Genomic DNA, 27,074 nt, shown 5'->3' on the forward strand with positions numbered 1-27,074 from the left:
CATCGATCCATAGACAAACAGAATAAGAGAGCTCCAATTCATTGTTTATAGCCCAAAAGAAAATAAAAAACTAACCTAATGATGCTAAAAAGATAAAGGAAGAAGAAGAAAATGAGGCTTTACTTTGGCTTCCACCAAAATCAGCATAATTTTACCCTAAAAAACAAAGGGCAACATAGTTATGCTCTTGTCGTAGCATAGGCCTCAAGCTAAGCAACGCTAAGCCTTACATTCATGTGCACATGCATGGCGTGCTCGTCTGTCAAAATCCTGAGTGTGCAATGCTCTAAGTTTGCATTGTGATGCTACGTGAAATAGCAACTACTGCTTTTCAGTGGAGCATTGCGCTCAGTATAGAGTAGCTATGCTCTCGCTAGAGTTATTTTGGTCATTTCATGTCTTTGAAGCTTTGGGTGTCTGATTTCCTTTCCAATAGCTCCAAATTAACCTCAAACAACCCGTAACATTTCGAAATGCATGATTTGCTCGAATTCCTACAATAATAGATATTTTAACACATAAAACATAATAAGTAAAAGAAATTAAGGACATGAAAATAGCTCTTTTCGAGAGTCACAACCTAAACATCGTTTGTCCTTGAGCAAGGCAAACAAAATATAGATATGAATCTTATGGTGCAAATGAGTAACTCGAATCTCACAACTTCAAAGGCATTCCACTTAATTAAGAAATTTAAAACTAATTCTCTATCCCTTACGTGTGTGTACACATCCAATCCTATCTAGGTATTTACTAGATCGGGAAGATTTTATTCTGCTTTCAACTCATTTCCCCCTACTCTAGCTTAGAGGATCAAGCATTAAGCTTCCTAGACTCAAATTGGCAATATAAAGCTTAAGGGAACAAAACTTTTATTCTATTTTTTGCTTTTCTCTTTTTGCCTTTTTCTTACTTTACACAAAAGAGGAAACCTTATCCAAACTAGCTACCTTCGTTTTGTCTTGCCCACACGGTTTATGTGAAAGACATCCGACTATGAGCAACGTATCCTTTAAATTGCCTAAGCTACTCATTTCTCGTGAACACTTTAGCTCAGTGGGAAACTATAGGTGTCATAATTATCCCAAGTTATTCATACCCCTAAGAAAGAGGAGTAAAATCACATCCCTAAGAAAGAGGAGTAATCCCCTTAAAAAATGACATATAACTAACTTTTACTCTACAACATGCTTGCCATTTATTTACTCTACAACAGGCTTTTACTTTACAAAACAATAGTTTGACAAAAACCTAACTATGCATTACTAAGTTGAGCTTCAGTTACCTAACAACTATCATTTGGGCCTTTTGGGGTGACTACAAGCATATAGGCCAAATAACTCAATTCTAAGCATCCAAGATCCTATATAAAATGGCTATGTTCTCAAAAAAATGCAAGGAAATCAAGATTTTTCTTTAAAAATTTGGCTCAAAATCATGCATACATTTTTGTGAATCCTAAACAATGTGAATAGAGAGTTATCCAAAGCCTATCATAGAAAGTCATCATCACAATAAATATATACAAAAATCATATCATAAAATAAGCCAGAAGATATTTATTGTGATGATGACTTTCTATGATAGGCTTCTGAAGGGCACTAAATAGGTCAAATATGGGTTTTTGGAAATCCGAAAAAAGAGAAAAAGAAAGAATAAAAAGACTTAAGGGACTCAAATGAGTGCAAAGTAGAAAAAGACTCTAAGGACTCTTAAGACCAAGAAGAAGAAAACTAAAAATATACGAAATTCCAAATGACGGAATAGGGTGAAGTCTTTCGACCTTTAACTATATCACTTGGGATTTGTCGGGTGTAAGCTCATGTTCTTCTTCTGCCTTGACGACTGGCTTGGGACATGGCATGCTATCTTCCAACTCATCCTTGGTTTCGACAGAAGATACCTCATCGTTGCACGCATCAGTAATGTCATACGATATAAATGGTAGGGATTTGTGTTCTCTCTCAATTGAATCATCACATTGATTGACCAGGTCTCTCAAACTCTGAAGGTCATTTCCAACCTCTATCTGGGGGACTAAGACTTTTCTGCTAGAGGTTATTGATCTTCAGCACAAAAAGAAGTTTGTTATTAACAATATGTCTCATCACATCCTCTAATGACATACCTTAATCGGTAGTGTGAGCTTGCATCAACATGTCGAATGTGACGGGGTATGAATTATAGTGGCTACAGTCCCATCCTAGGTTTCCATACCCAAAGGACTCCTCCCATCTAGGCCAATAGAAATCATCATCCAAGTGACTTGGAAACCCTCCCATGGAGTAAACTTGTGGCATCAGGCCCCACTGCAACGTTGGGCATGCTTGCTCAAGATGGCCAATCCCACATGCTTGTATTTGTTGCGATCTATCTGCAATCATTTGACTAACCAAAGAACTTAACTAAGAAAGTTGACCTTGAAAGTCATAAACCTTGTCAATAGGTTGAGTTGCTCCACTTGAATGTCCCCATCCTCGGTGATGATATCCTGCCATGCTTAGAACATAGACACAAAAAGGAAAAACAAATCAAAAGTAAAAGAATACTCTAACAAGAAATTTAACTTAACAAAAAAAAAATAAACCGACTTCCCCGACAATGGCACCAATTTAAAAGACCGAAGAATGAGCGTCGTAAACCTCTATCTGACAATCAAATGAAATTTGAAATACTAAACTCTACAAATATTACTACGATGGCATAACAATAGTGGTAAGTCCTAGTCGATCTGTAGGGAAACGCTGGTATGAGTTTTTCATTAAGCCAATTTCTAATTAGAGCGATAAATAGAGGAGAGGGGTTGGTGTGGATAGTGATAGTGAAGTGCAAGAACAATATGTTGGGGTTGATGCCCTAAAGTCTCGTGTCCTGTAGTTTGTAAACAGTTTTTACGAACACTTATGTTGTATAATATATGATATTTACTTCACATCTTGTTTTTGCTCAGTTTCATGTTTTATTTGCTTTACCACAAACCAATAAACATAAAATCCCTGGTTATCTATATGTAACTTAAGCATGTATGTGGTGACATACAAGTGGGTGATGATATACAAGTAGATCATGTCTTGAGTGATAACCAAAATGGTCTGTAGTATATGGATATAGGAGAGAAACCTTATCCTGTTAACACTATAGATGCGGCCCACTTTGTGGAATGGTCACAAATGTTGTGACTTGTCACAGATGGTCTGATCTTGATCATTCATGTAGGGGACATGCGAGCGAGGGCGTCCTATACAAAGAGTTTGTATAGAACCTGACCACGAAGAGTTAATGTCTTGTTATATAACATCGTTCATAACAGAGACTTCACTTCACTAGGATGACCATCGGTAAAATGACCTCAATCCTGAATGAATTGGGAACTCCTGCCATTGAGGGCGGTCCTTTGATTTGTATGGGTGCAAGTAGCCAGGTCGCCAATTCAAACCTCCATTTTGGGGACTCATCTGATTTGGGAGCTGGGAACTCAACTACACAAGATGGAATTCACTCCTTCCCCAAGGCAAGGGTAAGTAGATAGATAGCTCCCATAAGGGTTGATTCCAGGGCTTGAACGATGTGGCGCCACACATCTTCTCTTGGCCCGAGAGGTGTTCACACATAGTTGGACTATGTTGTATTGTTCATTAGAGGAATCAATGGTACTTAAGAAGTGATATGTAACTACAAGGGCAAAACAATAAATTGGCCCAGCTGTACTTACGAGCATCTGTGAAGGGTCATCATACTAGTGATTGGTTATATCCGATGGACACAGAAATATATCTGTGGTAAGAAGAGTTTAGCTGTTGATCTTTAGTGAAATGCTTGACTGTTAACAAATGGTGGATCTCATGGCTAAAGAGTTTAGTCAGCTATTCACGTACATTTGAGCTTCAAGCCACAGGTCCGTTAGGTCCCCTAGATAGCTTGGATAAAGTCGAGAATCAGTGTTTAAATCAGTTTGAAATGTTTAAATTGACAAGAGGAAGTTCGATTATATATGATATAATTGGACTGGTTAATTATATATGATATAATTGACTAAATGTATGAGATACATTATTTTGGAGGAAATTAGATATAAATGTGATTTATAACAAGTAGAGGAGAAATTACTATAGTAGATATGTGATATCAAACTATAGGGAAAGAATATAATATGATTATATTCATTAATTATTAAATTGGTTAATTATATGATAATTGGCCTAAAACTTCTCTCGGTCGTACGTTAGTAGGAGAATACGAAGTCGATTATTGTAACCGAAGAATAAAATGAAAATTTGTCTCATTTTGCAAGAGTTCGAAAAAGTGGCAATCAGTGTGAAAACGTAACGATCGTCTAGCTTGAGAGACTATACGATACTTACTCATTGCCTAAACGATCGCACACCAGTGCCTAAACGATCACACACCCGTCCTTAAACAATAGCTTAGCTTTCCTAAACGATCGCATAGTGTGCCGTGTTTTCTAAACGATCGTCCACCATTTATTAAACGATCGCTTAGTAAAACCTACACGATCGTGTAGCTTCTTCTAAACAATAATCACACAGCTATATGATAGCTCTTCTCTCCCACTTGCTTATTGTCTACACGATTTGTCTTTTCTCTGACCTATACAAAATTCATCAAAGACCACACTTCGGATTCTCACTCCGAGAATACCAAGGCCTCCATTTGGTGTTGTTGTCCTCGCTGCTGTTCACTTGTTCGTGACTGTTCGTGTTGTTGCTGTTTGTGTAGACAATCGTGCTGCTGCAGCCGACTGGTTTGCTGGGTGATAGAGTTCGCGTAGAGGTCTTCCACTGCATCTGAGTTCAACGTTTGAAGAGGGTCTTCAACTGGTATGAGAACTCTATCCTTTATATTTTATTGTTCATAGAATGCCTTTAATTAGTGTTAATTTGCATAATTGTCTGTTAGAATATATGTATTGTATTTCAGTCATGATGAAATTGGAAAGATCAGAATGCGCTCATGAATGCTCTTCGTTAAGAGATCCTTCATAATAAATTACAAGGGTAAATGTAAACTAAGGTTGAATTCATCTAGTTTCAAGAGCAAGAGAAATCCAATGCAATTTCAATCATTGAATTCCATTAATTAGACATGCATTTGATTTATGCATGCACAACAACTTGCTTGGCACAACCGAAATAGCTTCTATAATGGCAAGCAACTAATTAGTAATGAACCAAGGAAGCGTCCTAGATAATAATTAAAGCATAAATCAAAACCCCAATTAAACTACATGCCCCTGAATCTATTGGGTTCGATAACGTCTATATAGAAATAAAAACATGCACATTGAGCTTTAGGATCTATTGTGTTAATTAACGAATTAGATAACCTAATCAATTAACCAAATGTTATCTTTGAACTTAGCAATACATGGATTGTAGGAATATCCATCAAATACATGATTAACTATTTGGTACTAGGTTGATTGAGCTAGAAATTCGAGTGCGAATGTGACGTAGCTATGAACCGATTAACAAGGGAAGACATGTTTATGAGTGAACAGTCAACAACATGAACATGCAAATCGAAATTGAAACGGATTCAAAGAAAGCATAAAATCAATATGCATTCAATCCAAACAACAAAAATCTCAAGAAATTTAAAAAGAATTCTTGCTCCCAAAACTAAATTGAAAGTTAGTTTCCATAAACATGTAGCGAAAGAAAACAGAATCATTAAGCACATCATTAATTTTAGTTCTAAAACCAGTATGCTCATCAAATGAAAATTGGGTTTCATATATACCTTTGAAGATCTTCTTCTTCAACGAAATTCAGCCGCAATTCTCCCTTCTTCTGGTCATGAACCACCATTAAAGCTTTCCTACTATCCTCTACGAGCCTTATATTGAGTTGTAGGACTCAAAACAAGCTAGAATTTAGGGAATGAGAGGAGAAAGGTAACTGGTTCAACCCTCTTGAAGAACCCTTCTTCAACCTTGAAACTTCAGCTAAAATCAGGTATTTTGTATGAGAATTTCCACTCGAATTTGAGGATTTTAATGCAGATGTTTCATGCAATTAACTTGCCTCAACATAAGCCAGCGCATTCTTCAAATTTGGTGGTGGAATTATGAGTAAGAAGGTGACTAAGTTGCTTGGATGAAAGTGGGAAAATCCCACATTTGGGATTTTTTCAATTTTCAATTTCTCATTTCTTCTTTTCATTTTGAAACTAATTTTCAAAATAAAAAAAAAAAAAACAAATTTAATTCTTTAATTAAAACTAAAAAATTATTATTTTTACAAAAATTAATTCAATAATGAATTTTTCTAATAAAATTAATAATTAATAATTGATTAAAAAATTAACTAATTCTATTAATTTAATATTAAATTAATTTGTCACCAATTCCATCACCATGAATCACCGTTCATGAAATTAATACTTAAATCATATTTAAATATTAATCGATTCTCCAATTTCGTTTAATTTCATAATTAAACGTGTAATTATATCACATATAATTATTGTTTCCCTTAATTCAAATTTGAACGATTCGAATTAACTTATCACGCTATTCTAAGGTTAATTCTATTTGTAAGCTAGTAGGGGGACCTAATGGACCTATAGATCATGAGCTCCAACGATATATTGTATCAACCCTCATTCGTTATTACTGGGTCACTCCACTAAAGCCCAGTAGTTGCACTCCCCTCAATGTAGATATATTGTATCAACCCGATATAACCATGATTAGTAAGTTAACCTTTCACAGGTTGTCCATAATAACGGCTAGGTAAAGAGTTGTTATACCCCTGAGATTACCTCTTGTTCCATAAATTCCACTAACCCTCTAATGAATTATTTGTTTGTGATCCAATCAACAAACTGAATCTCTTTTGGGCCAATGAAAGGGTGGAGTCCCTTGTTCAAGGTCCGAAGTCCGCACTGAAGGAAACAACCTCTCTACTATCCCTGAATGCGGGTAGAAGTGAGTTCCATCTTACATCCTGTGTCATCAGCTATCTACCTGGTCTTACCCCTGAAAAGGGAGGTTTATTGAGCCAGTTTTGTTGAGCTGACCCTCACCTATGCAAATCTAAAGATAATCCCAAATAAACAGGAGTTCACAGTTAACTCATAATTAAGGTCAAGTTACCTAGGTCATCGCTATGAAATAGTCAGTCTTAAACAGTAAACAACGTATAAAGTAAGAGTGACTTATTTTTTTTGTCCGATCTTGTGTAAACTCATTCCATAAGGCACCCCCACTCCTCATGTTACCACATGAACGAATCAGGATCACTTCGTTTGTAGCACTTTACAACTCATTGTAACAACTACAGAGTGGGCTGCATCCGATAGTGTTACCAGAATAAGGCACCCAACCTTATTCGTATACTATAAATCATTTTAACTATTTACTCGAACCTGATCCACTCTTATGTCTCCCTATAAAGTTCAAGTACTCATACAATAGTTATAGATCTTTTAGTTTATTGGATTTATTTCTAAAATGAAATAAGAAATTCATATATTCAATAACAACTTTATTGAATCAAAACTTCAATAACAACTTTATCGATTTACAGAATAAATTTATTGTTTACAAACCACGAGTTTTAAGACATAAAACCCAATAAACTTCTACTTGGACTAAACTCTAGTGATAATATACATATGAATACATTGGGTTTTTGAGTTTTACAGAGAAATACAATAAACTAGTGATCACATACCCATGATTTGCCTGTATGTATCACATACCCATCCTTAGGTATTACATACACATGGGTTTTTCTCCCACTTTTCCTAGGTTATACAACCGGTAGTCCTAGTCCTACTAGGTCATCCTCAAACACTTTAGCCAATAGGATCGCTGTACACATATTAGTATACAGTGGACTTCTATTCAAACAGTATAAGGAATGCATCTTATTCCCGCAACTTCTTGTTTCTCAATATTGTCACCAAGACCAGATGACTTGAGTTTCCACCAAACCCAAATTATGGCTAGGTTGTTATACAATCCTCCCACTACATCAAGGTACCCTTAACTCTTTGAGTAAGATGCATCTGACCTGTCCAAACAACTTTTGTTACAGTGTCAACTTTAACCAATAACTCTTTTTAATATACATTTGCTCTTATAAAAACTAAATATATACATGGTGATCTCTTATACATGTACTTTTCCAGAAATTTTAGCATTTGTCAACACAAATACTTGATTTTATTTTACTTAAAAAGTATACTACTTTTGAGTTGTCTACAGATAGGCATGTCGTTTTGAACGATATTCCAACACTCAAGGGTTCAACACTTATATATGTGCCGATATTTTCTAAATTTTTGAACTATGTAAACATCTTTTACATATCATAAACAACTTTTATGATTTTTCCATATCTCATATGGAGTTTCATAAACACCTTAAAATTGGAATGATGTAAAAAATGATTAAGGAAATTATGTGTATAGAGTTGTCACTGAACTCCAGGTTCTATCATAATGGCGCTAAGAATCTCAGATTCTTCATACTCTCTATTTCGATCTAATCGAAGTGTTTCGATTATTTTACCTAACAAGTTTTATACACCTTGAACCTTTCAAGTGTTCTAAACTTATAACTGAGGTAAACATAATCGTACTTTGAATAATTACTATAATATTGATACTCTTTTCTTATGCTTTAACATTCACAAGACCTCAAAGATTTGATTGTATAAGCTTTAAGGGTTCTTTGGTTAAACATTTGATCATCTTATCTCCAAGATAAGACACACATAAAGTCTAAAAGATTTGTCTTCTAACTTATTTAGATGACCACTTTTAAAGTTCTTCTTAATCTCATTAAGACATTATGTGACAAAATTTCAATTACCAAAGATAAGTACTAGAATACACTTTTTGCCTTATTCTTTTCCAATCGTTTTAAATATCTCAATTTCGAAATCCTCTTAATTTTGGTTGGTTTTGACTTAGAAGTTGTTTTATGGTAGAACAAATATAAAATATATCTTTTGCTAATGAACATTTCATTTTCAACAAAAGGATTTTATACAACTTGTTATTTATAAAAGATAAAACAACTCTTATTACATTAACAAAAGTAATAAGATTTATCATTTATCAGCAACTTCAAGATCTCCCACTAGTCTTTTTGAGATATCCTACCATGTTCACAACTTGGAGCATTATCTCATTTGTTAGTAACCCTCATGAACTAATTTCCTTGGTTTTCTTTCTTTGCTCTTTTCTCTGCAATGTACTATGGGCAGTTTCTCTTCTAGTGCCCGTCCTCGCTACATTAGAAACATTTTTCCTTGTCTGCATCTTTGGTTTTGCCTTTGTGGCCAATAGAAGTTTTCCTTTTACCTTTCCTCTTATTCTTTTTCACTGGAATAGTCTTATTCTTAGAAGAAGAAGCAATATCAGACTTTTTAGAGGACTATCATCTTGTCTCATCAGTGGCAATATTTACCTCCTTCTGTCCTTTTGTTCTTAAAATGGACAGAAAAGCCTGTAGCTCATTGAGAAGTATAGTCAGGTTATATTCTATCTTGTTCATTAACATGTTGGTATGAAATAGCAAGAAGCTCTTCAGAAGAGACTCTAGAATAAAACCAACTTGCCTCTTCTCGTCTACGTCAACTCTGTTTACCTCTACCACATTGAAATTGACCATCATGTCCACGACATGTTCTCTAACAGAGACCCCTTTTTTCATTCGGCAGTTGTAAACATATTTGATAGCATCATGCCTCAGGGAGAAGGACGGTTGTCCAAACATCCCACGTAAAGATTCCATAATCACTTTGGCAATATACATGATTTCGTGTTTCTTAGTCAAAAGATCAGATATGCTGACAAGCATATAGGCACGAGCTTTCTCATTCGCTTTCGTCCATTTGTCGTATACTTCTCAAACAGTTCGATTTGTATTTGAGCTAGGGATGGGAGGACATTCTTCTGTTAAAATGAAGCTTAAATCATCTATCACCAATATTGTACTCAAATTTGATTTTCATGTAGTATAATTGTCCCCAATTAATTTATCTGAAGCCAACGATTTTATAAATGAACTAGTCATTCTGAAAATATAAACAAATTCTCTATTAGTGAATTGCTTTTAAATCCACCCAAAATTCATTATTTTTGCAACAATACTATAATTGCTACCGAGGGGCAGTCAAATACTCCTTCACTAAAGCAAGACATTCTTGACTAAATACTATCTCCATAATAACTCTTATTCCTATACTTCTTTAGTTACCATTTTCGTTCAGAAACTTCTAACACTTAGTAATTTTGTAAGTGTAACCCTCTATTTTAAGACCTCAATGGTCAGCCCCAATGATGCTATCGAATTGGAGAGTCATGGTTGGGAATGGACCTAAGAAATCTTATCAATTTCTAGAGTTTGAGTTGTTCTAGATCCTAGGTTACAACCCTCTAAGGGGATAGTCGTTGTTAAATGACTAGCATTGACACATATCCTTCATCCACTTACTATGAACTACTTCCCCCATTCACCTTGATCTTACCCCATGTAAATACTTTTCGAATGGAGCAATTGAGGTATAATTGACACGAAGCATTGTACAGATCTCACGGTGTGACCTTTCTAGGGACGTGAGAGCTGAAATCAATATATCATATATTTGATTTTATAGTGAACAACTTCCCCTTATTCACCTTGATATTGACTAATGCAAACACTTTCCGAATGGAGGTCACTCCAGGGTGACACGAAATGTCGCATGAACCTCATGGTGTGAATTATTTAGGGTCGTGAGAATTAAAATCAAAACATCATGTATTTGATTTTACTGTGAACAACTTCCCTTATTCATCTAGATCTTGATTCATGCAAACACTTTCCGAATGAAGGTCACTCTCAGGGTGACACAAAACATCGCATGAATCTCGATATGAACTCTTAGGGATGCGAGAGCTAAAAACAACATATCAGATATGTTATTAATCTCCCACTGAAGTGTTCTAACAACTGAAGGAAATCACAAACAGAGATCTCCATGAACAGCGGAAAGTGGATCATTCCAAATTTCATTCAGAATGAACATAACAATTACAGTCTAACTGGAAACGAACAGATTATACATCAATAGAAATTACAGCGTGCTACATGATAATATAAGGGATAGAATATGCGTACCTTTGAAGAACCATTCTTCAAGTATCCCTCGATCAATGTCCAATGCATCCAACAATGTACTCGAACGCAACGACAGGAATAGCCAACAGCACGAACACAAACACAACGATCATCTGAATGTTCCACGAACCCAATCGACTCCAACTCGATTCACGAACGGATGTAGAACACCACCACAAGTGTTACCTTGGTATTCTCAGTGTGAGAATCCAGGAGTTGTGGGCTTTGTTTGATCTTGGATTGAGGAATACAAGAGGTCTACGATCGAGTAGACGATCGAGTAAGTGGGAGATGTGAACACTGTCTATCGCATAGACTTTACTACTCGATCGTGAAGCAACGATCAGTTGAGTAACTATCGTATAGTCAACTCTAAGTGATCGTGTATGCTTTCAACGACTATTGCTTAGTAAAAACTATTTTTACTTGATAGCCTTTTTCCGTGAGAATTTTTCGAATGGATCAACTACTAATTTTGGAAAACAATTTTTCTTCTTATCTCAGGGTTACCATAAAACTTCCAATAACCACCCACTCAAATTAGTTATTAGAGAAAAAGAATTAATTATCATATAATTAATATATTATAAATAAATATGATAACCAATTTATCATATTATATTTATAACTTATAGTTTTAATATTTCATCATATGAAACATATAAACTATAGTTTTTTTTTTCTATTTTATGGTACTAATATAAATCATATTTATATTAATTCCTCCAATTAATATATCTAATACATCACACCAATTATATCAAATATAATTGAATTTTCTCTTATTAATTTGAATACTTCAAACTAACCCAAAATCTTATTCTGAACTAGAACCCATTGAGCTACCAAGGGGACCTCATGGACCTGTAACTTGAAACTCCAACGGTACGTGAATAACTGACTAAACACTTTAGTCACGAGATCCACCATCCGTTAACTGTCGGACACTCCACTAAATATCGAAATTGCACTCTTCTCACTATAGATATATTTCTTTGTCCATATAACCAATCAACAGTGCGATAACCCTTCACAAATCGCTCGTAGGTACAGTTGGGCCAATTTAACGTTTTGCCCATGTAGTTACATCTAACTCCTTAAGTACCACCGATTTTTTTAGTGAACAATAAGTCATAGTCCTACTATGACTGAGTCCTCTCTTCCAAAGAGAGAGTGTGACCACTATGTTCAAGACTCGGAATCAGCCCTTAAAGGAGCAATTTATCTACTAACTCCTGCTTCGGGGAAGGAGTGAATTTCGTCTTATGTAACTGAGTTCCCAACTCCCTAATCAAACAAATTCCCAAAAAGGTAGGCTTGTTGAGTGGACAACCTTGCCACTCTCACCCATACTAATCAAAGGACCGTTCTCATAGGTAGGAGTTCCCAAAATACTCAGGATTAAGGTCATGTCACCTATGGTCATTTTAGTGAAATGTAAGTCTCAATTATCAACAATGTTATATAAAGAGACTAATTATCTCGTGGTTCAGTCTTATACAAACTCTTTGTATAGGACACCCCGGTCTCCCCATGAATGGTCAGGATCAGATCATTTGTAGTACTTTACAACACTTGTAAATATCTACAAAGCGGGTCGTATCCGTAGTGTCACCAAGATAAGGTATCCCTCCTATATCCTTGTACTAGAGACCATTTAGGTTATTACTTAAGGAATGATCCACTTGTATATCTCACATACATGCTTAAGTTACTTAAAATAATCACAAATATTAGTTTATTAGATATGAGTAAATGCAAATAAAATAACACTTATTTTATTAATAACAATGTGTGCAAAAAGCTTACAAACTGCAAAACCACGGGGAGAATTAGGACACCAATTCCAACAACAACATATTATATACGTTATTAAATTCCTGTTGAAGTGTTCTAACAACATATTATATATGTTATTAAGCTCCCACTGAAATATTCGAACATTTGTTCTGGTATATATTTTACTAAGGTTTGTTCCGGCTAATTAAACAACCTAAGTCCAGGTATTTATTCAAGTATAACATTTATATTTGAATTTGACCTATGATGTCTAGGTGATAAACCAGTTTTAAAGCCTTACACCGCTTACATGCGTTTATAAAACTAGTTAACAACGCTCAATTATTCGGCCATAATCCCCAAGTAGGAGGTGTTTCGTAGACCGTCAACTTAAATACCCCCAACCTTAGACAGAATTATATATCGGTTGAGTTTGTAACCTAAGTTTTATAAGATAACGACCTATTTTAACTATTAAAACAAGTGATTAACCTACATGAGCATGCAACTTATCTTTGTTATGGATTTTAAATGTGTAATCCAATTTTATAACAACTTATAAAACTTTAGACATGCTTTGCATCCATAATATATATCAGATATCTCATGATTTAATATATCACATGTATTAAAAGAATTGAAACCTTAAACATGCATACTATATATTATAACACCATATAACATACTTCCTATGGTGGGATTTTAAATCTACATGGCATACCATATGCACATACAAGATTTATTTAATTATAACATACATCACATGCATAAATAATTAAACACAAACTTCTATGGTTTACTTTTGGCAATTTCAAGCAAACTAAGGCTTAAATTATTATATAATTCAGCAAAAGAAGCTCCAAAATGCTTCTGGACAACACGAACCAACCCGAACTTGATCTGAACCGCTCGAACCGAAACTTGAAAGCTTCAAAAGTGGTTGAACCAAACCCCAACTGGTCGAACTCGATCTCCCAGACCTGAACCGATTGGACAGGTTCAATTGGACCGCCGGTTCAGATTCGCGTGCATGTTCTGGGCTGGGATGAGCAGTGTTACAATGCTCTTACCCCAGCATTGCCATGCCAAGTATTCAGATGAGTTGTGCATTGCAACGATCTAAGGGCAGCAACGCTGCTGAATTCTGCTGCTGACCTTCTTCACTTCTTTTTTCATTTACAACCTAATTTCAACCCTAATGACTCCAATCGAATTACAGATACTTAAACACACATTAAGGCCCATCAACCAAAAACCAATTACAAGAATTAAAACATAATTTAAGAGAATTTAATGTCAAAATGCAGAAAAACCATATCAGTTCACCATTTTCATATAACTTATGAAAAACACGAATTAAGTGCTTAAATCATGCTCTGATACCAATTGTTAGTTTCTATAAACATGTAGCGGATGAAAACAAAATCATTAAACACTCTAATTCATTAATTTTAGTTTTGAAACCAGCATGCTCATCAAATGAAAAGAGGGTTTCATATATACCTTTGAAGATCTTATTCTTCAACGAAATTTAGTTGTATTTCTCCCTTCTTCTGATCGTGAACCACCACTAGAGCTTTTCTGTCATCCTCTAGGAGCCTTAGATTGAATTTTGGGACTCAAAACAAGCTAGAATTTAAGGAATGAGAGGAGAAAAGTCACTGGTTCAACCCTCTTGAAGAACCCTTCTTCAACCTTGAAACTTCACCCAAAATCAAGAATTTTGCATGAGATTTTCCACTCAAATCTGAGTGTTTTAATGCAGATGTTTCATGCAATTAACTTGTCTCAACACAAGCAAGCACATTCTTCAAATTTGGTGGTAGAATTATGAGTAAAAAGGTGACTAAGGTGCTTGGATGAAAGTGGGAAAATCCCACATTTGGGATTTTTTTCCATTTTCAATTTCTTATTTCTTTTTTTTTTTATTTTGGAACTAATTTTCAAAATAAAAAATAATTTTCAATTTTAATTCTTTAATTAAAACTGAAAAATTATTAATTTTATCAAAATTAATTCAATAATTAAATTTTCTAATAAAATTAATGATTAATAATTAATTAAACAATTTAATCAATTTTATTAATTTAATATTAAATAAATTTGTCATCAATTCCATCGCCATGAATCTCCATTCATGAAATTAATATCTAAGTTATATTTAAATATTAATCAATTCTCCAATTTCATTTAATTCCATAATTAAACGTGTAATTATATCATATATAATTACCGATTCTTTTAATTCAAATTTGAACGATTCAAATTAACTTATCATATTATTCTATATTTAATTCATTTGTGAACTAGTAGGGGGACCTACTGGACCTACAGATTATGGGCTCCAAAGATCCGAGATTAATTGGTTAAACTCTTTATACCAAATTAACCCCCATTTATTAATTACCGGGTTACTCCACTAAAGCCCAGTAGTTGCACTCCCTTCACTGTAGATATATTGTGTCCATTTGATATAACCATGATTAGTAATTTAACCCTTCACTGGTTGTTCGTAATAATGGCTAGGTCAATGGCTATTTTACCCTTGAGATTACCTCTCGTTCCTTAAGTTCCACTAATCCTCTAATGAACAATTTGTTTGTGATCCAATCAATAAACTAAATCTCTCTCGAGCAAATGAGTGGGTGGGGACCCTTGTTCAAGACCCAGCACTTAAAGGAATAACCTCTCTACTATCTCTGAATGCGGGTAGGAGTGAATTCCATCTTGTATGTCCCCAGCTCAGGATTGAGGTCAAATTATCTAGGTCATCGTTATGAAATAGTCAGTCTTAAACAGTAAATATCGTTACAAAGTAAGAGTGACTTATTTCTTAGTTCGATCTTATGTAAACTCATTGCATAGGTCGACCCCACCCCTCATGTCACCACATGAACGAATCAGGATCACTTCGTTTGTAGCACTTTACAACTCATTCTAACAACTACAGAGCGGGCTGCATCCAATAGTGTTACCAGAATAAGGCACCCAACCTTATTCGTATACTATAGATCATTTTGACGATTTACTCAAACCTGATCCACTTTTATCTCTCCACATAAAGTTCAAGTACTCATGTAATAGTCATGGATCTTTTAGTTTATTGGATTTATTTCTAAAATGAAATAAGCAATTCATCTATTTGATAACAACTTTATTGAATCAAAACTTCAATAACAACTTTATCGATTTACATAATAAGTTTATTGTTTACAAACCACGAGTTTTAAGACATAAAACTCAACAGAAATTACCTCATCCCATAGACAAATCAAAGAAGAGAGCTCCGATTCATCCTTTACAAGCTAAAAGAAAATTAAATGATGCTAAAATGATAAAAGAAGAAGAAAAAAACTAGACTTCACTTCGACCTCCATCAAAATCTGCATAATTTTCCCCAAGAATCAAAGAAGATATTTATAGGCAGTATGAAGAGCAGCATAAGAAAGAAGAGTAAAATCACACCCTTAAAAAAGAGGAGTAATCCCCTTCAAAAGTAATATACAACTTACTTTTACTCTACAACATGTTTGCCTTTTATTTACTTTACAATTGAAGGAACTCTAAATCTAGAGGACCAGTGAGCGGAAGTGGATCGTTCCAAACTCCATTGTGAAAGAACACAAACATCTATAGTCATTCCAAACAGAATGCATTAAAGACTAAATTACATCATGCTTCTTAAATTAAATACAAAGGATCGAGTGACAATACCTTTGAAGAGCTCTTTCTTCACGTATTTCCCTCGATCAGTCACTAACGCATCCAAACAGCACAAACGCAACGATCAACTGGAAGATCCTCGATCACCAGCTAGTTAAACTCGATTCTCGATCCTCGAATAGAATAAGACATCACCATAAGATTATCTTGGAATTCTCAGTGTGAGAATCCAGAAGTTGTGGACTCTATATGATTTTGGATAGAGGGAAGGGGGAAGTAAACGATCAAGTATGCGATGAATAATCGTATAGAAGAAGAAGTCTATCGTATAAACTTGATACTCGATCGCATAAAGGAAGAAGTCTATCATATAGACTTGATACTCGATCATGTAGAAATGAGTATTATCGTATAGTAACTCGACACTTGATCGTTTAGGCTCTATAAAACTATCATGTAGTAAAACTCCTTTTACTCGATAGAATTCTATGAGATGATTCGACTTAATGATTTGAAAAATAATTTTTTCTTTTATCTCACAATTACCTTAAATCGTATATAGCCACCCACCAAGGTCGATTATTTAGAAAAATAAATATTAATTATCATATAATTAAAATTATAAATAAATACAATAACTAACTTATCATATTATATTTATAACCTATAGTTTTAATATTGCATCATATGCAACATATAAACCATAGTTCTTTTCCTATTTTATGGCATTTAATATAAATTATATTTATATTAATTCCTCCAATCAAATAATGTATCAAATACATCATATCAATTATATCATATATAATTGAATTAATTTAATTATATTATATATAATTAAATTCCCTTTTGTTAATTTGAACACTTCAAACTAACCCAAAATTGATTCTCAACTTGAATCCATTGAGCTACCAAGGAGACCTTATGGACCTGTAACTTGAAGCTCCAACGGCACGTGAATAACTGACTAAACTCTTTAATCACGATATCCACCATCGTTAACTATCGGGCACTCCACTAAAGACCGACAGCTACACTCTTCGCACTATAGATATATTTCTGTGTCCATTGGATATAACCAATCAATAGTGTAATGACCCTTCACAAATTGCTTGTAAGTACAGCTGGGCTACTTTACTGTTTTTCCCTTATAGTTACATCTAACTCTTTAAGTACCACTGATTCCTCTAAGGAACAATAAGTCATAGTCTCACTATGACTGAGTCCTCTCTTCCCAAGAGAGGGTGTGACCACTATGTTCAAGACCCGGAATCAGCCCTTAAGGGAGCAAATATCTACTTACCCCTACATCGAGGATTGAGTGAATTTCGTCTTGTGTAGCTGAGTTCCCTACTCCCAAATCAGATGAATCCCCAAAATGGTAGGCTTGTTGAGTTGGCAATCCGACCACTCTCACCCATACAAATCAAAGGACCGCCTTCATGAGCAAGAGATTCCAACTCACTCAGGATTCAGGTCATATCATCTATGGTCATCCTAGTGAAATGTAAGTCTCCATTATCAAAGGTGTTATATAAAGAGACTAATAATTTCTTGGTTCGGTCTTATACAAACTCTTTGTATAGGATACCCCCGCTCGCATGTCTCCACATGAATGATTAGGATCAGATCATTTGTAGCACTTTACAACACTTATAACAGATACAAAGTGGGTCGTACCCGTAGTGTCACCAAGATAAGGTACCCAACCCTATCCATCTACTATAGATCATTTAGGTTATTATTTAAACAAGATCCACTTGTATGTCTCTTCACATTTGTTTAAATTTATATAAAATAACCTCAGATCTTAGTTCATTGGATTGAGTAAATGCTTATAAAATACCACTTATTTTATTAATAACAATATGTTTATATAGAGTTTACAAACTACGAGATTAAAAGGAGATTCAGGACACTATTCCCAACAACAATAGGTTTTACTTTACAAAACAAGAGTTTGACAAAAACCTAAGCATGCATTACTAAGTCGATCTTCAATTACCTAACAACTATCATCTGGGCCTTTCAGGGTGATTACAAGCATCTAGGCCAAATAACCCAATTCTAAACATCCAAAATCCTATATAAAATGGCTATGTGCTCAACAACATGCTAGGGAATCAAGATTTTAAAAAAAAAAATTGGTTCAAAATCATGCATACTTTTTTGTGAATCCTAAAGAATGTGAATAAAGAGTAATCTAAAGCCTATTCCAAAAAGTCATCATCATCACAATACATGCACACAAAAATCATATCATCAGATAAGCCATAAAGTCGGGGATCAAGTGCTCAAGGTCTTGCTAGACATGCATATATAACCACCACCCTCAACGTAAAACGTTACATTGTCCCTAATGTATCTCTAGTCAGATCACAACAAAAATAAAGACAAGGGAACAAAAAACCTCCCTTGTAGGCATTCTTCTTCTTCTAGGAGTTCCTACAAAAAGAAAACAAGAAGCTAAATTAGAAAGCAAATAAATAAAAACATTAAATTTTTCACTTGGTTATCTTGAGGAAGGACAAATTTTAACGCCAGTTGCTAGCTCACCACAAAATAACAAGGACCAATAAGTTTTGAATGAAATTATATTGTTCAAATTATTTAAGGAAATTTACATTATTTGTATATGATACAATTAATATAATGTATATTGATACATTATTTTTTAATGAGATTCAAGATTAAAGGAGAAAAAGATATTTAAATATTGAATTCAATATGAATTAGATTCATATTCAAACTATAGATTTTGAGAGAGATGTGCATTTGAATATGATTCAAATGTAATTTTAATTAAATATGAGATATTTAATAAAAAAAATTAATCAATTAATATAATAATTAATTATTTTATTTGATTAAATTAATTTCATTTTAATCTCTAGTAGGAAATGGGTGGTTATTGAGAAATAACTCCCATTTTCACGATGGGCGACGATAAAAAGAATATGATTATCTTAATTGAAGAGTTTCTACAGAATGGTTCTACAATGCTCTCTCTCTTTATTGATCTTTCTCGATTTTGTTCATAGAGAAAGGAGTTCTCTATGAATTTTCTCCAAGCCCAAATTCCTCATTCTCTTTCAAAAGGAGGTTCCCACAAAAATTGCAAATTCATTTATAAAGTGTCTGATCCTTATTACAAATAGATGAATAGAAAATTTTATATAACCTTGTAGAGATTCTAATCTATTTAATGTACATTCCAAAAGTTAGAATAAAACATTAAGGTTTTGCCAACAAAAACGTAACTCTTCCAAAGAGAGAATTTTGGCATAATATCAATCTCATGGTTTGAGGTTCGATTCCCCCACCCCATACTTTAATTACAATACCTCTTCCAAAGAGAGAATTTTATATTTATATATATATATATTTTAAAGAAAGGTATTTTCATAAGGATGGAGTAAACAAATTTTGAATTTACATCAAATCGGGCAGCCACGTCAAAAACTTAGATCAAAGTTCTTGTCAGCAAGATATACTTACAAATATGATACTTTTGTTTATTTATATACTTATTAAGATTTTTTATATTTCTATGTTTACCCTTATATGATTTCACTTCCTCCCTCTTTTAACTATACAAGAGAAATGTCCCAGAATCAAGTGCATACCGTTTTATTAAATGGGCGATGAATGAAACTTGTTCTCGTGTCTAGTAGGATAATTTTCTACTTTAGATTTGTTAGTTTTTTTAGGCGAATTTTTCTTATACTCATTTTAACTAGTTCATTTGTATTGTTTGTTTTAAAATAAATAATAATTGTATACCATGAGTTGGTCAAATTTGTAATATTAATAAACTTAATGAAATAATTAAAAGATTAGTGTAATTGACAAGGTTGTTTTTAATCTTTTTAACCTATAATGTTTAAAGAAATTTGAACCTAATTTAATTAAGATATTTATCATGATCCACGAATCATATTAATACAATACATGATTAATAGAAGAAACAATATTAAAGTTCATCATTTTTATTACAAACGAATAAAAGCATATTAATTTAATTGATCACCAGGACCATAAATGTAATAATTTTAACCCCCTTCTACAACATTTATTACAACAAACAAAAGATAAAATTATTCCCATATGGTATATTATCATTGAAGAGCTAGTTAAAAAGATCAAAACACCAGCAACGAACTCTCCAAATCATACTCCAAATCCTTCAATATGGGCTTAACTGTGAGCTCAATCATGGGCGGCGGCCCACACACCAAAGCCAAAGTCTCCGGCGACCCCATCGGAATATGCTCTCTCAGAACACACTCCCTAATATACCCCACACTGTACGGCCACCCTTCTTTAACGCCCTCCTTAACAACGTACCAAATCTTCAATCTCTGGTTCTCCTTCGCCCACGTGTCCAACTCTTCCCTCAGCAAAATATCCTCCTCCGTCCGATTCGCATACACCACAAACATCTCCGTCTCATCCTCCGGATCTTTCAAAATCGCTTGCACCACTTGATAGATGGGCGTTATTCCAGTCCCACCTGCCACCATGGCAAGCTTCTTCGCGAATTTGGGCTTTCCGTGGACCGTGAAGTTGCCGCGGCCCATGTACTCGATGTGGCCCAATGGGCCTTTTATGTCCACGATTGAGCTCAACGGGAGTGAGTCTAGATATTGAGACATGAGGCCACCGTTGGGGAAATCAGGATGAATGTTTTTGAAGTAGATTTTTACGACCAAGTCAAAGTAGCCCATTTGGTCAACGGCGCTCGATGGCGTGTAGGCTCTCATACAGAGCTTCCCGTCGATATTGGCGCATAAAAATATGTGTTTTCCAACGGGTAGTCCTAAAGTTTGATCTTCTGAAGAAAGACTAAATCTGAAAATTCTCGTGTTGTGAGAAATTGAAATCTTCGATATCAATTTCACGGGGATTTTCTCACGTGGGACTAGTGCCACATGTTTTGTAATCGGTTTTGGTGATGACGTGTCGTCCTTGTTGTCGTTTAGGATCAATAAGTCGCCGATTTTATAGTCTTGGAGCATTTTTATGGCTTTGTCGGAGTGGATGGCGTCGAACTCTTCGGTGCAGTCAGTGCCGGCGTTGATGAGGATGCTGTCGGCGCCGCCTGGGTGGGCTTTGAGGAAAGGAGTGCAGTCGTAAACGTGGTTGTGGACGACGATCCAGGCGGATTCCAGTGAGTTGTGGGTTTTGACTTCCGACATGGAGAAGGTGGTAGTGGTGGTGGTGGTGGTCTTGTTGTTTGAGGGTTGGGAAGAGTAGTTGGTCGGAATTGGTTTATCCTTTTCCTTCCAGCCGCCGGATTGGTTGCCGGCGAGCGTTGGGTGGCGGAACACGATTCCAATCTCTCCTTTTTGGGGTTTGCATATGTTTATCTTGATTCGGTACCATGAGTTGTTCATCATGCCCTGCATCCAAATATTTTTAAACTTTTCAATACTTGATTTTAGCCCTGTAATTTTATTATTTATCAATCTTTTACAATATATTCATATAATATATTTCTTCCATAAAAGTTATTATTATTATTTAATCATGATTTTGATGAAAATTTATGTAGGACTAAGACATGGATTGGAGGGGGAGAAATAGGAAAGTCAAGCTAAAAGCTGGGAGGAAATATTTCTATTTAAAAAATCAAATAAAAAATAGGTAGTTGAAGATATTATAATAATGGAAGAAAGAGACCTGATATGTCAGGTTACCTATGATTTAATTAAATTTTTATTATTTTAGTTCCATATGTGCATGAGCCATAGATTTTTTAAGATTCTTCTAACGATAGCAAGTTCATTAAATAGTTTTTTTTTTGGCACATCAATTATTATTATAATGTAGAAATATGAATTATGAAAATTTTGAAAGAAAGAAAAGATGTCAAGCTATTTACAGATATAGTAAAAATATACTAATAGACACCGATAGACTTTTATCAGTTTTCATTACTAATAAATTCATATCCGTTTATATCAAAGAAGATTAAAATCTTATTATTTTATGTAAATAATTTCACTTATTTTTCTATTATTGAAAATTCTCCTACAAATTACTTATATCTCATTTGCTAATCATTTCGTTTTTTTGTTTTGATTTTTGAAAATTGAGCAAATTTTTTCTTCATCTTTCTTAAGCACAATGATTGTATTCTTAGCAAAATTTTAAAATATATATATAAAAACATGTTTTAAAATTATTTTTTTTTTTAGTTTTCAAAATTAGGCTAAGTTGTTTAAATTATTGATAAAAAAGTAAATAATAAAAGAAGAATCTAAAAGTGAAAGTAGTGTTTATAAGTTTAAATATTTTTTAAAAAAAAATCGAAATCAAACGAGGCCTTAATTACCATGAGATTCCAATTGAGGTTCTCTGGTTGTGTGTTGTTGGTCTCATCCCATGCTCGGACAGCAATCTCCTTGGAGCCAAACAGGTCCACAATTTCTACCTCTATTGACCAAAAAATCCAGCACCAATATTTCCCATACTTGTTTGGTTTTTCATAGTACTCCAAATTACATATTTTCCACGTCTCCCCACCGTCCAACGTCACCTGCACACGTGTCACCTTCTTCCCACCACCTGTACGAAATAAAATTAATCTCACGTGGAAAATAATACAAAAATAAGTGGAAATTACTGATTAACGCTCACCGGAATATGCGTACCCCCTCAACGTGTAGGTGGACTGCGTCGTCTGTGAATTGATCGGCAGCGTCTCGTCGTGTGACGGCGTAGTTATCACGGAGTTTATGTTCATCTCGTAGATTACATACTCCGGTTTGTACCACCAACCTAAATAACATCACCCAATTATATCATTTTAATTAATTGTTTTAATGAATTATCCGTTTTAACTAACATTAAATTATAAGTTTAGCCTTGTGTTTGAATCTCCATACATATATTATACGATATATATATATATATATATATAGTTCTTAAACCTTCATATGGGTATATATAACACGTTTTGAAACTTTAAAGAATATCTAATAAAATTTAAATTATATTTTATAGATTTTTAAACTTTAAGATGATGGAATAGTTTGTAACTTTCCGTTTTTGTAACCAATATATTTATGACATATTGAACTTTTTTTTTTAAAGAGAATGAATCTATCATACAAAAATTGAATTCCATGTATCTAATAGATTAGGGGACTTTCAATTTTACATCTAATAAATTGATAAATTTTAAAAATGTCAATAAATTAGTGACTTATTAAACACAAAATTGAAGGTTGAAGAACTTTATTAAACATAAAATTGAAAGCTTAAGCTTCACTCCAAATCAATTTCGTTTATAGTTTTCTATTTCTGAAATTTATGTTCATTTTCTTTCAATATTTACATTATGATTTTTTTTAATATCAATTAAAAGAAGGATTTCAATTCGTGATGAAATTCTAAACACAAAACAAGTTTTAGAAAATATTGGTAAAAAGTGAAAATTAAAATTACAAACTTACAGTGAAAAGTATTATTGTTTATAAACTTAACTTTTAATTAAGAAAAAAATGATTTTATTAAATATTTAGACGCAAAAATTGGAAGTTTAAAAATTAAATTTTAATTACTATAAATAAATGTATTACCTTCAGCATGTGCCAGCTCGGAATCGGCCACGTGGGATGGTAGCACACGGTTGTCCATAAAATGATAATAATTGTCAGATTCTCTATTGGTGACGATGATTCTTTTCAGCCACTTGACCATGCGCCCGCCGGTGAACCCCGGAACGATCATCCTAACCGGAAAGCCGTGGTCCGGCGGGAGAGGGTCGCCGTTTTGCTTGTAAGCTATTATGATGTCTCTTGATGGGTCCATTGCCATTTCTCTTCTTATACTGGTGCCGTAGCTGCAGCCGCCGCCGCCAGGGAGATCGTCGGCGCCTTCCATCCATATGTATAAAGCTCCTCTTTGACGGCTGAAGATGCCACATCGTTTCAGTACTTCGCGCAATGGCACTCCCCGCCACAGTGAGGTGGAGGTCACGGCGGCTCCCCAGTGGAATCCGATGGTTTGTTTGACCATGTTTTGCTCCTTCCGTCGGTTGCCGGAGCACATGATGGTCACCGGAAACTCCAGAGATCTGTGTTAAGAATATGAATAAAGGGTTACAAATAGATATATATACCACATATTTAAGTAGCTGAATATGTTTGTAATTTCATTTTATCTCAATTTCATACATATATATAACTAATTAATAGTGGGGTTTTGTTCTATTTTTTAACCTCGTATTTTTAAAAAAATAATAGTAAAATAAGCTTATAAAGATCTTGTTCTAGTCATGAATTGCTTTATTTTGTGTCATAACTCTAGCTTTTATTTTCTTATTATTATTTAAAAAACGTTTTTAAAATGTAAACCTAATTTTAATAACTAAAAAAGAAATAATAATAATTTTCCTAAGGTTTTTTTTTTCCTTTTTGTTTTTTTAAGAAGGAAATAAATTGCTGACACAGTAGTTCGTTGAAGCTCCTATAAACTTTTTGATATGATACATTTTTAAATGGCTCATATATCTTAAAACAATTCATTTAATAAAGAAATTGAAAAGAAACCAAGTGATTTGTAAATCTAAAAATTAGAAATAAAGTTGGTTCGACAACTATTTATTTTTTATTTTTATTTTTGAAAATTAAGTTCATTTTTTCTCAATTTGTTACTATGATTGTTTTTAACTTTTTGAAGTAAAAGAGTTCAAATTATTAGTTAAACTCCAAAAAAAAAAAAACAAATTTTTAAAAAATATTTTTCAACAATTGACTTTATTTTTTAAAACATCGTAGAAAGAAGACAAAAAATTTAGAGAGAAAAAAAAAAAGAATGTTTCTTATCCTATCTTCAACATTATTTTTAAAAGTATTAAATTTTTAGTCCACTTCAAAGAAACAAAAAATAAAAATTTTAAAACCTATCATTTTTAGTTTATAAAAATTTGTTTAGTTTGCAAAACTAGAATAAAAAAAGTATTTATAAACTTAATTTTTAAGAATAAAAAACAAAAAAATTATTTTGAAACAAGTTTGGAGGGTTTCGAGTATAATGGCTATTTAAGGACCTGAAGTCATTGAGAAGCTGGTCAAGAGTGAAGGAGGTGGGGTTTTCAACAAGTCCAGTGACGTCAATCGTCCAGCTGGACCAATCAGTCTTCGGAACCGGACCGTGGTTGCGAACATAATGAAGGGGGGCCGGAGTAATAAAGCCGTGGCGCATGAGACGCTCCAACGGTGGCTCAGAGTTGAAAGGGTGTTTTCCGGTAAGACGAACCATACAAGGATTTCTCATGATCCCACTATCCGCCGTCCCCTCATCCCTCGGATCAAGAATCGACGCCTCGATCTCCTCTTTGCCCTTCCGGATTAAATCCCGGAAGTAATGAATGTTCTCATCGTCACGATCAAAGGACGAATCGTCATCGTCAACAATGAGCGGTTTTTCGGCATGGCGCTTTAATTTGAAGCTACTGGACCGGAATGAGTTGCAACGTTGAACCGGAAAGTTGCCGTTGGAGACCGGTTCCAAGTCCAGGCTTTTGGGATTAACAGTAGCCGCCATGATTTTTGGGGAGAATAGGGATTTGGAGTGGCTGATGTTTTGGTTGTTTGGAAAGTGAATATATGTTTAAAGATCTGGGTGGGGAATTTTGTACTTCATGAATGGGATTTATATAGAGATCAAGCTAATTAAATTAACATGTTGAGGGACCCACTTTGAATAGTCAACTTTAGTTAAGATTTGTTCTATGTTATTAAAAAAATTAATTTTAAATAAAAGTTGGTCAATCAATTGGGATCCCCCAATTGAGATGTTGTGTTGGGGAGGCAGGATGTTGGGAATTTCTACCCCAACGTATCTAGAAAACCAGCAAACTTTGATGTCTTAACAATTTGTTTTTCCAAAAAATACTCCCTCGGGTTTGGAGGTAGGGCGGCGGTGGTCACCGGAGATTAACGGTAATTGTCGGAGTTGGACGATAGTGGTGATCGTTGGTGATCTCTGATAGAGATAATCGTAATGTAAAGCACCTTTAACAAGGTGTAAAGATAGCAATCGATTAGGCCAAAATAATTTATAGATATAACATAATACAATAGAATTTGCAAATATAACAAAATTCAAATTTAACTCTCGTAGTTTATCAACCGTAGACTCTATGATAAATTTTTCTATATTTACAATTCTTTAAAAATGTTGTTATATACTTATTTTTTAATACTAAAAGAATTGTCCAGGGTAATTATTCTTTAAAAAACAATATTTTTAAGCAGGGTTTGATTAAGGATTTTGAAAGTGGAGATTATGAGTTAGCTTAATTAGTCAAACCCATGTTTAATTGACAATTTTGTAAACTCAAACTTACTGCAATACATTTTATGCAACTCCTCAGATTTGCTAGTATTTTCTAAGTTTTCTACTTTAAATATTTTAATTTGTCTTTATTAACTATTTTATAAGGCATTAAATTTTCTTATAAAAGCATATTAATTAAATAAAA

The 27,074-nt window shown here is 34.0% G+C and overlaps 1 protein-coding gene across 1 annotated transcript; it reads right to left on the reverse strand.

Annotated features, from left to right (window-relative positions):
- Window positions 1-20,550: 20,550 nt before the first annotated feature.
- LOC120068130 (nitrate reductase [NADH]-like) lies at window positions 20,551-26,134 on the reverse strand. Its single transcript, XM_039019828.1, has 5 exons — window positions 25,638-26,134; window positions 24,166-24,662; window positions 23,222-23,362; window positions 22,917-23,149; window positions 20,551-21,981 (listed from the first exon to the last, which is right to left on the reverse strand). The coding sequence occupies exons 1-5, from the start codon at window positions 26,132-26,134 to the stop codon at window positions 20,722-20,724; spliced, it is 2,628 nt and encodes an 875-aa protein (XP_038875756.1). The 3' UTR covers window positions 20,551-20,721.
- Between the last annotated feature and the right edge of the window lie 940 nt (window positions 26,135-27,074).

This window comes from Benincasa hispida, chromosome 12, assembly GCF_009727055.1.
Source record: "Benincasa hispida cultivar B227 chromosome 12, ASM972705v1, whole genome shotgun sequence".
Lineage (NCBI taxonomy): Eukaryota > Viridiplantae > Streptophyta > Magnoliopsida > Cucurbitales > Cucurbitaceae > Benincasa > Benincasa hispida.

Bases quoted from the DNA above. Each gene is read 5' to 3' on its own strand.
- LOC120068130 (XM_039019828.1), bottom strand. From the start codon at position 26,134: ATGGCGGCTACTGTTAATCCCAAAAGCCTGGACTTGGAACCGGTCTCC. The intron at 23,150-23,221 runs GTGAGCGTTAAT...TATTTCGTACAG, and splicing joins GAGGGGGTACGCATATTCCG to GTGGTGGGAAGAAGGTGACA. The intron at 21,982-22,916 runs GTAATTAAGGCC...ATTTGGATGCAG, and splicing joins ACCTCAATTGGAATCTCATG to GGCATGATGAACAACTCATG.